Raw genomic sequence first — 13,063 nt, forward strand, 5'->3', positions numbered from 1 at the left:
TCAGATGTAGCCCATGGCAGCTCAGTACCCAGGTTGGTTCCCTAGTAAGGGGAACAGGGACTGTCTCTGACATGAACTCAGTGGCTGGCTTTTTGATCTCCTACCCCTGAGGGGGGAGCAGCCTTACCAGGCCACAGAGAAAGACAATGCAGCTAGTCCTGATGAAACCTGATAGGCGAGGGTCAGATGGAAAGGGAGGAGGTCCTCCCCTAGTAGTGGACTTGGAGAGGAGCATGGGAGGAGATGACAGAGGGAGGGTAGAATTGGGAGGGAATGAAAGAAGAGGCTATAGCTGAGATACAAAGTCAATAAACTGTAATTAATTAAAAAATAATATTTTAAAAAGATACAATGTCACTATTGAATGAATAGTTATAGTAGTGGACACATACAAGTAGAACTTTCAGAAGACACTTAGAAGTACTACTATATGAGCCAGTCATTTAACTCTTAAATATATACATCTTAAGAAAAGAAGTTGATATATTAAATAGATATCCAGATGTGGCATCTTATACCAGTAATCTCAAAACTCAAGAGGCTGAAACAGGAGCATTGTTATGAGAGGCTAACCTAAGCTTCATCACGCATTTCAGCCCTGCCAGGCTGCAGATGGATTGACCATCTAGATAAACAACAACAACCAAAAAAAATTCATGCACCCCATGTTTATTATCAAAATTTTCATAATGGCTAACATATTGAATTAAATATATGGCACAGAGGAAAATAATACAGTAAAAATAACATGATAAATAGAGAAAATGGGATTTAGCTGGGGCTTTGGAGACAGAAGAACTCATTTGCTACATCATGGATAGAATTGGAGCACATTATATAAAATGAAAGCTCTAGCACAAAGGAAAAATACTTGTTCTCGGACCTTAATAGAAGTTTAAAATTTGATGTAATAGGCATAATGGGATAACTACTGGTGCTACAATGGACATTGGAAAGGAGATAGAAGAAAGGAAGATGGCATGTACCAAAATAGAGCTAGACAAGAATAATAAGCTTTATTATTTTGTTGTACATTAGAATGAGAGTAAATTTCAATAATTTACCATATTTTATAGAAAACTAGGATGAATTTATTGTGAGTCTTAACATTAGCAAATAATCACTAGTTAAGGAGATAGAAATGCTAATTACTCTCATTTGGTAACACAGAATGTATTATCACACTCACTCCGTAAATATTTGTAATTATTATGACAATTATGTCTGTCAGTATCAATTTGAAAGAATGGAATACTCATATTTGCCAATCTGAATACAGAATTGTACAAACAACATTTCACATTCACCACGATACCATCATCAAAAAGGCTAAACACAAAATTTTGCAGTGTTGTATCTGGGATACCTTTATACTCTGACAGATTATAAAATTTCCTAACATAACTGCGAAGACTGCTTCAGAATCTTATAAACAAATACCAGGTCTTTGACATTACCATTCACCCCTAGTAATTTAGCTAAAATAAATGAAAGCATATGTTAAGAAGGACAAGGAAAGGAATTTACTAATAGCACTGAGTTATGACTGTCTCAGATGATTATTGGTAATAGTTTAAATGAATTGTGGTGTTGTGAAGACAACTCTGTAATTTTCTGAGTTAGATAACAAATTTCCAACAGGTACAAAATGTCTGCATCTTTTAAAAGCACATCAAACAACAAAATCTTAGAAAAACCATATATACATACTAGTTGCATTTATGAAAATAGAGTACTGACTAAGCAAACTGAACACAAAAGAAGTTGAAATGTTTTCTTATGAATGTAGAAAAATGGATATAGTGGCAAATGAGAATTCTCCTTAATGATGAAAATATCCTTTGAATGTTAGATTCTACATAAATAAGTTTAAAACTTATTTTAAACTTGTGCATTTTATTGTAGGGTAATTATGTAAAGTTTTTTCAGGGTTTGGGCATCACTGCATTAGTGATTAAGATTTCTGGCTTTCGCTACAAGCAGACTGCATTCTACTGTCTATTGCCAAATCTTAAGCAAGTAAATAAATATTCTGAGCCTACACTCTTTGTATACAAAATGAAACTAAACCCTTAAGTATTTGTTTTAAACAACTAATAGTATATATAAAGATTGGAGGGCAATGTTTTATCAAATAGCAATAAGTCAGTAAATAATAGTTTTGCTATCTTAATGAAACCTTTGTAATTTTTCTTTCAACTATTTTTATGTCTGGTATCTTGAGTGTTGTGGGGTGTTTTTTTGTGTTTTTTTTTTTTTTTTTTTTTTACACAATCTATTTGAAGAGCACTGAAGAGTCTTTCCCAGCTTTGTTGTTGTTGTCTTTTCTTTTCACTGATATACTTTTAGCACGACAGAATGCACTTCTTATGTCCCAAGCAGAAATGAATACTTGCTTATTTGTATCAATTATAACCAATATGTTTTTCCATAGTGGCACCAAAATTGTCATGTTGATAACTGTGGAATGAACAATAAGATCTTGCATCAGAGTTTCTGTTTATAATTTTATATATAGCACACTTCTAGGCATTCAGTCAATGTTTGACAAAACATATTTTATAAATGAGTGATTTGTGAGTTTCTGAAAACCACAACTTACTTCCCTCACTTCTGAGTATTTATACATAGTCTACCACCTTAATGGGAGGCACAGAAAATCAGCTTTGGTTCTCACAGCTTTCGTCCACATCCCCTGCTGACCACTCAGTGTTCTCAGTGTTAACTACTGTGCCAAAGTAAAGCTCCAGACAGCTTTCAAATCAAACACTTCTCTTTTGATGCAAGGGTGAATTTTCTTTCTTTCATTTGTCAAGTATTTTTTTCACATTATACACTGACTTAAGTCACTTTAAAAACAGACAGATGCCAAAATTCAAAGAACGTTTCACATTCATTTTCATTGTGTTCTTTATGATTATTTTTTTTAATCATCAAGGTATTCTTAAGGAGGTGGAACTCTTGGCTAAGAATTATTTTGGGAAAATGCTGCACTTGCATAAAAAAGGCTAGTCAGAGACCCTGGAAGCTAGCAGATTTTACAAAGAGAAAAGAAACTCAGAATTGTGGAGCAGATATCTCTCTAGTCTGGAGATACTTGAATTTTTATGTTTTAACAAGGTCAGTTTTCAGAAGGGACTCATATGGTCCTTGGTGTCTATGTATGATTTGAGATGGAGAGCATTAATTGCTCAGCATAGACATATCTGTATTTTAGGAAGTGATCACCTTTACCAGCCCCTCTAGAATCATCACCAAATTCTCCATCCTCAAATATTTCTGTTGTTGATATATGTTACTAAGGAGCAGCCCCTTCACAGGTTGTGATTTGTTTATTTATCATGTTTTTAATTATACACACGTTTTTCTTTGTCACCCTGAATCATTCCTAATCATTTCTTTGTGGCTTGTATATTGTTTTTTGACATAATTGGATGCTCTTTCCATAATATAGGGTTTCTGGGAGTCGATATGCTATGGTGGAACTACTCGTTGACTTCCAAGTCAGTGAGAATAACCATACCCTACTGAAAATCATTTGCCATGTGGGGTGACCTACACTTTGGCAGACTGAAATCCAAATCTGTCACAATTCTAGAAAACAAGTGGTTAGTGGGAGAACTTATTCTGTTGTGTTTATTTATGTGAGTTAGCATATGAGGAAAATTAACCAATTTTCATCAAACCACCCACAGAAACTACCATGTGGCAGAGCTAATATTAGAGAAGAAAAGAGTTGTGTGTTTATAGTTTGTTCTTCTCAAAGGAGTCTAACCCCTATGTCACAATTCCTGTATGGATGGAAGCTATGAACCTAAGGTGAGGACTGAAAACCACGACAGTATTCCAGTGTTCTTTCTACAGAAGGCTGTTTCCGTATTGGATGGAACGTCCTTTAGCCTGTACCCAAAAGTGATAGATCATCACGCCAGTGTAACATGTTTTCAATGGTCAGATAGTCTCTGAAATATAACTCCCAAATTCTTCGTTAATTATTTAAGAAACAGTAGTCCTGGAGCACATTTCTTCTTTAGGGCCGGCAAATAAAAATATTTCAGGAACTTTTATTTAGGGTCTCTTAAGGGTGGGGTGCAGCCTTCATCATTCTTTTCTGCCCCCTTGTGGTTTTCTTTCTTCACATTGGACTCATACCCTAGGCTGAAAAATGCCCCTTCTAAAAGAACTGTAATGTTAATCAACGTCTAAATATCTAGAAAATTCCCCAACTAAACTGAGATTGCCACTTAATTTTCGGGAGAAAGAATGCCAACACAGAGTAATTTTGATGTTTTCTTCTTTATCTGTTAACATGGCATATGTCCTATTATTGAGCTGATTTTCCAGAACGCTTTTCTTGTATTTATTTTTCTGGAAATATTTGGAAGTATTCCTAGCCTGTTTTCTAATTTCTGGCACACTGCTTCATTTTTGATTTTCAGAATGTTTCTTACACTCTATGGTTTCATGTCACCCAATCCAAAAGTGGATTCTACCATTTTTAAAATTGCTGCCTCCATGAAGTTAATCAACTTCCAAGATTCCTTTTTCTTTCCTCTCTAATTGGCTCATCTTTTCTCTTCCTGTATATACAATGTAGTCAATATTCTTATAGATGCGCTTGATTTTTTTTCACTCTAAACACACTCTTCTGCAAATATGTTCAACACTGCTGCCCTGTTTTGATAAAGAATGTGCAAACTTGATTCCCAGATCCTCTTACTTAATTCCACTATATGAGAGCACCTAGGATATCTCTGGTTGATTGACCAATGTCTTGGAAAGTACTCATCAATCCCTCTTATCCTCCACTTCCTGCCCTTCATGTCCCTGAGACAATAAACTACTCCGGGAAATTCACACTTTTGAGAGACAGATACCTGACTATATCCTCAACACCCCCCCCCCCTTTTTCGTATACCTTCATTAGATTGTAATAGCTGTCTGTTATAGCTCTGTCCCTCTTACGTCAATATGCTTCATTTCTGAGCTCAGACCACACCACCGCCCCCACCTTTGGACATGTTCCATGTTACAAGTGGTCTGTTCCCACTTCATAGTGAAGCACAGTGATTGTTTTTGAAGTATAAATCTGTCCCTGTCGCTTGTCTATATAAACTCATGATTAAAGAAGCTAAACTAGCCGAATTGGGGGACTATAGAGCAAAAGAAGGGATCTTGTGTCATGCAGGACTTTAGTAGACGCCCCTCTGCAGAATCCACTTGTGGTGGTCGGGGGCGTGGAAGGGGCGGGATTGACCCCCCCTCCTCCTCCTTCTTACTGCAGAGAGCTGCAGAGCCAGTCTGCCCTCACTGCGAGCTGGGAGCTGGGAGCTGAAAGCTGCTTGGTGGAGTAAGCCAGGCAGTAGCACTTGGCTGAGAGCTACCAAGGAAGCTTGGCTGAGAACTGCGGTGTCTGCCAGCCAGCGCTCGCTGAGAGCTACGGAAGGTGCCAGCCAGGTAAAGCTCCCTGAAAGCCGCGGCTAGAGCCTGCCAGCGCTCGCTGCAGCGGGCAAGAGCCCGCCAGCGCTCTCTGAGAGCTGCGGCGAGAGCCCGCAGCCCTCGCTGAGAGCTGCCCCGAGAGCCCGCAGCCCTCCCTGAGAACTGCTAGAGAGCCCGCAGCCCTCGCTGAGAGCAGCGGAGAGAGTCCGCAGCCCTCGCTGAGAGCTGCCCGGAGACCCCGCAGCCCTCGCTGAGAGCTGCCCCGAGAGCCCGCAGCCCTCGCTGAGAGCAGCGGAGAGAGCCCGCAGCCCTCGCTGAGAGCTGCCCAGAGACCCCACAGCCCTCGCTGAGAGCTGCCCCGAGAGCCCGCAGCCCTCGCTGAGAGCAGCGGAGAGAGCCCGCAGCCCTCGCTGAGAGCTGCCCGGAGACCCCGCAGCCCTCGCTGAGAGCTGCCCCGAGAGCCCGCAGCCCTCGCTGAGAGCTGCCCCGAGAGCCCGCAGCCCTAGCTGAGAGCAGCGGAGAGAGTCCGCAGCCCTCGCTGAGAGCTGCCCGGTGACCCCGCAGCCCTCGCAGAGCTGCCCGGAGACCCCGCAGCCCTCGCTGAGAGCTGCCCCGAGAGCCCGCAGCCCTCGCTGAGAGCTGCCCCGAGAGCCCGCAGCCCTCGCTGAGAGCAGCGGAGAGAGCCCACAGCCCTCGCTGAGAGCTGCCTGGAGACCCCGCAGCCCTCGCTGAGAGCTGCTCCGAGAGCCCGCAGCCCTCGCTGAGAGCTGTCCCGAGAGCCCGCAGCCCTAGCTGAGAGCAGCGGAGAGAGCCCGCAGCCCTCGCTGAGAGCTGCCCGGAGACCCCGCAGCCCTCGCTGAGAGCTGCCCCGAGAGCCCGCAGCCCTCGCTGAGAGCAGCGGAGAGAGCCCGCAGCCCTCGCTGAGAGCTGCCCGGAGACCCCGCAGCCCTCGCTGAGAGCTGCCCGGAGACCCCGCAGCCCTCGCTGAGAGCTGCCCGGAGACCCCGCAGCCCTCGCTGAGAGCTGCCCGGAGACCCCGCAGCCCTCGCTGAGAGCTGCCCGGAGACCCCGCAGCCCTCGCTGAGAGCTGCCCCGAGAGCCCGCAGCCCTCTCTGAGAGCTGCCCCGAGAGCCCGCAGCCCTAGCTAAGAGCAGCGGAGAGAGTCCGCAACCCTCGCTGAGAGCTGAGAGAGAGAGTGCAGCCCTCCTGAGAGCTGTGAGAAAGCCCTCAGCCCTCGCTGAGAGCAGCGGAGCAAGGTAGTTGCACTTGGTGCCTGTTCCGCTTTCAAACTGGAGGGGGATCCTGGACAGCCACGTAGACATGCTCAACACTGGAAGAAAAAGCGCAGCGGCCGGAGACGAGCCACCGCCAGTCAACCGAGGGAGATGTCGCAGCAGCTAAGTACGAATCTGGGTGATTCCAGCCCTCCGGAGTCCCCAGTGCCTCCGGTCCATAGCCGCCCTACGGTTCTGATGAGGGCTCCGCCTGCTTCCTCCCGGGCTCCTCCTGTCCCTTGGGATCCACCTCCACTGGACTTGCACGCTCCCCTGGCTCCATGGCAGGCTCCTCAGCCTTCCTGGGAGGCTCCAGAGGGCCAGCTGCCTGCCCCAGTGGCTCAGCTGGCCCAGCCTCCTGCCCTAGGGGCCCCAATGGTCCAGGCTCCACCTTTGGGGGGGGCGATGGCCAAGCCTCCAACTCCTGGAGTCTTGATGGTCCATCCACCCCCTCCGGGAGCCCCAATGGCCCAGCCTTCAACTCCGGGAGTTCTGATGTTGCATCCTCCTGTTCCGGGGGCCCCGTTGGCTCATCCAGCTCCCCCAGGAACCCCGATGACACACCCTCCTCCTGCTGTCACACCGATGGCCCACCCTCCTCCTCCTCCACCACCTCCTCCTGCGACCCCAATGGCCCACCCTCCTCCTCCTGCGACCCCAATGGCCCACCCTCCTCCTCCTCCTGGAAACCCTATGGTGCACCCTCTCCCTCCCGGAACCCCAATGATCCATCCTCCCCCATCTGGACTGCCAATTCCGCATGCTCCCATTCCGGGGGCACCAATAGCCCAGCCACCAACTCCAGGAGTCCTGATGGCGCAGCAGCTGACACCAGGAGTCCTGATGGTCCAGCCTCCTGCTCCAGGAGCACCGATGGTCCAGCCTCCTCCACCAGCTGCCTTGTTGACCCAGCCTCCACCTTCGATAACTCCGATGGCCAAGCCTGCAGGTCCTGGTGTCGTGATGATCCATCCTCCAGGTGGCAGAGCTCCAATCATTCAGACTCCAGTATCAGGAGCACCAATGGCGCAGCCAGTGATACCCCCAGGGCAGCCTTTGGCTTCTTGGGCCCCACAGGGTCAGCCTTTGATCCTGCAAATCCAGTCTCAAGTCATAAGGACTCCTCCACAAGTTCCCACTGTTCCACCAGCCCCCCAGGTGCAGCTGGCCACACCCCAAGGCTGGCAAGCCACCACACCCAACTGGCAGGTGACCCCCCAGGGTTGGCAGGGCACGCCCTTGACCTGGCAAGCCACTCAGGTCACTTGGCAGGCCCCTGCGATAGCCTGGCAGGCCCCTCCAACCGGGCGCCAAGGGCCCCCACCCATTCGGCCTGGTCCCCCACCCATTCGACCTGGACCAGCTCCAGGGCTCCGCCAGTTGCCTCCTGTGATCCGTCAGACCCCACCTGTGCTGCGGCAAGCCCCACCACTGATCCGCCCAGCCCCTCCACCTATCAGACCAGCTCCACATGGCATAGCAAGTCAGCCTCAGCTGTGGCAAGTCCTGCCACCCCCACCTCCACTGCGTCAGGCTCCACAGGCTCGTCTACTGGTCCCGAGGGTGTCAGGGGCAGCCCAGGTGCCTACAGCACCAGCAGTTGCTCAGATACATTTGGTGCCACAGACAGGCCCACAAGTACCCCAGACAGTGCTGCCAGGCCCACTGTCTATCCCAATTCCTGTACCCCAGGCTGCCTCTCAGTCTGCTCCACGAGCTGTGCATTGCCCATCCATCATTTGGCAGGCCCCCAAAGGCCAGCCACCAGTGCCACAGGAGCTCCCGGTGCCACAGGAGCTCCCGGTGCCACAGGAGCTCCCGGTGCCACAGGAGCTCCCGGTGCCACAGGAGCTCCAGATGCCACAGGAGCTCCCGGTGCCACAGGAGCTCCAGATGCCACAGGAGCTCCCGGTGCCACAGGAGCTGCAGGTACCACAGGAGCTCCCGGTTCCACAGGAGCTCCAGGTGCCACAGGAGCTCCCGGTGCCACAGGAGCTCCCCGTGACATTGGAGTTCCAGGAGGTACAGCAGGCCCGGACAATGGGCTGGCGGGCCCCCAAGGTACCCAGTCACTTCTGGCAGCCTGTGCCTGCCCAGGAGTCCCCGGAGCAGGCCACTCAGATCACCCACGTGGAGCAACAGCAGCCCTTTCAGGGAGCTCCAGCCTCCCCCAAAGCACTGCAAACTCAGCTGCCTGCCCACCAGGCCCAGCCCACAGGCCTGCAGGCTGAACTGCCCTCAGTGCAACTGCAGCCTTCTTGGCAAGGCCCACTCCCCTTGTTGCAGGCCCAGCCTGGAGCCTCTGCCATGCCGACAGATTTTCCCAGGGGCCCCACTAGATCACATGTGACTCCGTCAGGAGAACCTGGCCCCTCTTCTCTAGAACCTCGTGGGCCTTCTAGAGAACGGAGGACCCCTGCAAAGGACAAAAAGGGTCCTCCAAAAGAGCGCATGATCATTGGTGCCACCTTCTGTGCTCCCAGGGCAGCATCAGCTTCCAGGGCATACCTGCCAACTGCCTGGAAAAACTTGCCTGCCACATCAGAGACCTTTCCTCCCACCTCAAGGGTCTTTCCATCTACCTCTCATTTCCAGCCTGCCTCTAATGCCTTTAGAGGCCCATCTGCCACCTCAGAGAGCCCAAAGTCACTGCCATATGCTGTGCAGGATCCTTATGCCTGTGTAGAGGCCCTGCCTGCAGTTCCCTGGGTTCCATATCCTGATGCGAATGCCTCACCAGCATGTAAGTCAGTGCCCACCATCCTGATGGTAACAGCAGCTGCTCCCCAGGCAAGTGCCACCGGTGCAGAGGCCTCCAAGTCGTCAGAGACACCACGGCGCTCCGGAAAAGCCACCAGGAAGAAGAAGCATCTGGAACCCAAAGAGGACAACTGCGGCCATAGGGGGTCCTCACGTGACTGGCGGGGCCCTCCATCCTGGGAGAATCCCAGTCAGAATGACTGGGAAATCCAAAGAGCTCTGCAGCTCCTGGGGGACCGGGAATCCCTCTACACTCCCCAGAACCGGAATGGCTGGGGGTGCCCCAATAACTCTAGGTTTCCAAGGGGCTTGGATGTCCCCAGCACTTCACAGGATCAAGGGTTCTGTGATGGTTCAAGGGCTTCTCAGCCATGGATGGTCTCTGAGGTCCCACGTGTCTTTCCGGGATCCAGTGATGCTCAGGAGGACTTCAATGGGGAGAGTCAGCAATTGTCTCCCTTAGATGAGAGAGCAGATGCGTTGGTGCAGTTTCTCTTGGTCAAAGACCAAGCCAAGGTGCCCGTCCAGCTCTCGGAGATGGTAAATGTTGTCATCCGAGAATATAAAGACCAGAGCTTAGATATCATCAGCCGTGCGAACGCTAAGCTGGAGAGCACCTTCGGTTGTCAACTGAAGGAAGTTGACAGCAAAACTCATTCTTATATCATCGTTAGAAAGACGGGGAACACTCAGTGTAGTTTGCTGGCATCCTATTTAGACAGGCCAAAGTTCAACCTCCTGATGGTAGTCTTGAGCCTCATCTTTATGAAAGGCTACTGTATAAGGGAGAATCTGCTCTTTAATTTCCTGTTCCAGTTAGGGCTGGACGTCCAGGAAACAAGTGGTCTCTTCAGAAGTACAAAGAAGCTCATCACCAGTGTGTTTGTGAGACACAGGTACCTAGAGTACAGGCAAATCCCGTTCACTGAGCCAGCAGAGTATGAGCTTCTCTGGGGTCCGCGGGCATTTCTTGAAACCAACAGGGTGCATATCATGAGGTTTTTGGCTGCTCTCTACCAGAACCAGCCCCAGACCTGGTCATACCAGTACCTTGAGTCATTGGGAGAGTTAGAATACAAAGACACGAATGAGGAGTCCCATGACAGCGACGACGATTCTCATGACCCGACCAGCAGTCCTCATCCTCACTAATAGGTGTTACTAAGATGATCTTATTCCTGTGGGTTCCGTGCCAAAGGCAACAGACAGTGGGGGGTGGGGGAACATTGTGCTTTCTGGTGTTTTTGGTATTGTTCTGTGTGTGTGAGTTTAAATTTTCAGCCTGTTTTTATATTTGCCAAAGCTTTTGTACAGTCTTCTGAGATGTTGACCTAACTTTGCTGCTAAACTGTATTTTGGCATCTGTATTTTTAAATGAGATCTGTGGTTCTCTGTTTTGTGCCTAATTGTTATGTTTTAATATCAGGATTGTTCTGCCTTTGTGAAATGAAGTGACAGTCTATTTGTATCATTCTGTTTACGTAAAATTATAATAGTCAATTTTTTGGTTGTAAATATGACTCATCAGTAAAATATTGTCTGGGGAAAAGTAAAGATCTATATCTATATAAATATACTTTTAGCATAACATTGAGTGTTTGTCTTTATTTTAATTGTAAACCAGGATGGTGGGCGATAACTATCAGTGATAGTAAAACCCCTGGGTGCCGACAGCTTCCCAAAAGCGTACTCCATTCATCTTTAAAGGGATGTAGTGATTGTGGTGGGTGGTGAAGCCAGAAATTTTCTTAAAGTGAAAGTAAAACTTCACAAGACACTCCAAATTAAGAGGGGGTTGTATGTCCCCTCTGATTTAATTTTCACAATACTTCTTCAAATTAGACATAATGTGTATTTTGTACGTGAGACTATCAGACACAAATGGGTTAACTAAACTGCATATATGATGACACACTAATAAAATTATAATTCCAAGCAGAAAACCTCCTCATGGGTATTTGGAAAAGGGAGAAATGTACCTCAGGAGCATAAAAATCCGGGTTTAGTAACCATACAAAAAACTCCAAACAGATGGAAAAGGGAGGTCCCCTTTTCTGAGCTAGGGGGTAATGGGAAGGGAGGGAGGGCAGGAATGGTAGGGAAGGAGGGATGTGGCTACTACCAGGATGTAAGGTGAATAAAAAATAAATTAATTATATAAAAATAAAATTCCAAGATATTCTTATCAGTATCCTGGTCCATGGAAGATTCATCTGACACATCAACACACTACCCTGGTACCAGAATGGAAACCTGTTCCTGGGAAAATATCAGGATCCTACCAGAAAAGAGGAAAAACAAGGTTTAAAGAGTTGAGAATTCTGCAGATTACAGGTGGCCATTCCAAGGTGAGGGTGAGCAACTTTAGGGCACTTCCTTGAGATGAGGCGTTCTGTGAGAAACTCCTGAGAGAAAGTGGATATCTTGTAGCCAGTCTTTACTTACAGATCCGCATGGAGAGGAACTGGCAAAGGGTTTACCAGCTAGTGTCCCTGAGGGATGAATTCATGTGCGTATGAATGTAGTGCACATGAAAAGACTGTCTGAAGGTCACAACTTACAGACAGGGACAGAGGGCTTCTGCATGCAACATCATCTGTATGAATCAAGAAATCCAACCCCATGTCTTCCTAAAAAGCAGAGAGCGGGGAGGGAAGCAGCAATGGTGGAACTCTTCTGCCACCTACTGTCCGGTTCGCGGTTGTGCAGCTGCTTCAGAGACTTGTCTACCCTGTAAAGCTTAGGCTAATACCCCATATAAACAAACAGTCGGTCAAACTATTTGCATCAGGTCTTTTCCCATAATTTTACTTCTGTTTAAGTCCAAGAATTTTTCTCTATTATGTAATAGGCTTATTTCAAACAACTCTCAATGTCCACCCCAAGCTTTACTCAAGGAATACTATTACCCTTTGTCCTGCTACCCTGCCACTTAGAACAGAATGGCAAAGTCTATCCTGCCATTGCAAAGCAAACTTTTATGGGTAGTTGGCCCCTACTACAACCCTGACCTTCCTGATTTCGCCAAGAATCCACTATGACAATGTTTTAATAAATTTTGAAAGGTAAGAAAATTCTTGGCAACATTAAAATTTTGCAATGCCTTGGTTGAAAAGTCACGTACCATGATAATAAACTGGCACATGGATATAGTGCAGTGGCTCTAGCGAAAATTGAATTTTCTATTTTTATTTATATATTTTTCTAATTTTTTTTGCTTGCTTGTGTGTAGGCACTCGATAAAGTCTCCCACACATTAAGATGTAGAAGCTAGCATCATTTGACTTTGAAACTATATCTCAGGCACAGTTGGCTCCTACGTAGCCTACAGGATATAAAAACCACTTCGCCACACAGCTGGGAAGCTGTGACAGATCATATCATGTATATGAGAAGTAACAAAAGCCATTTTTCAATTATGCTTATAAAACTAAATTATTTAAATATTCCGCAGAAGAGTTTAACATCCCACACTGTGAAAGCAGGAAGCAGAAACCAAATTGCCAGGATATGTCAAAACACAGTGCAAAAAGTGGAAAAATATTCAAAAGCCAATTTCCCAAAAGTACAAAAAAGTAGATAAATGCCAA

General features: G+C 47.3%; 1 protein-coding gene across 1 annotated transcript; it reads left to right on the top strand.

Moving 5' to 3' along the window:
- Positions 1–6,418: 6,418 nt before the first annotated feature.
- Positions 6,419–11,061, top strand: Magel2 (MAGE family member L2). Its single transcript, XM_021634960.2, has one exon. The coding sequence runs from the start codon at positions 6,825–6,827 to the stop codon at positions 10,623–10,625; it is 3,801 nt and encodes a 1,266-aa protein (XP_021490635.1). The 5' UTR covers positions 6,419–6,824; the 3' UTR covers positions 10,626–11,061.
- The last annotated feature ends 2,002 nt before the right edge of the window (positions 11,062–13,063 follow it).

This window comes from Meriones unguiculatus, chromosome 14, assembly GCF_030254825.1.
Source record: "Meriones unguiculatus strain TT.TT164.6M chromosome 14, Bangor_MerUng_6.1, whole genome shotgun sequence".
Classification (NCBI taxonomy): domain Eukaryota; kingdom Metazoa; phylum Chordata; class Mammalia; order Rodentia; family Muridae; genus Meriones; species Meriones unguiculatus.

What these genes read in the sequence shown, in the direction of transcription:
- Magel2 (XM_021634960.2), top strand. Translation starts at nt 6,825, where the DNA reads ATGTCGCAGCAGCTAAGTACGAATCTGGGTGATTCCAGCCCTCCGGAG.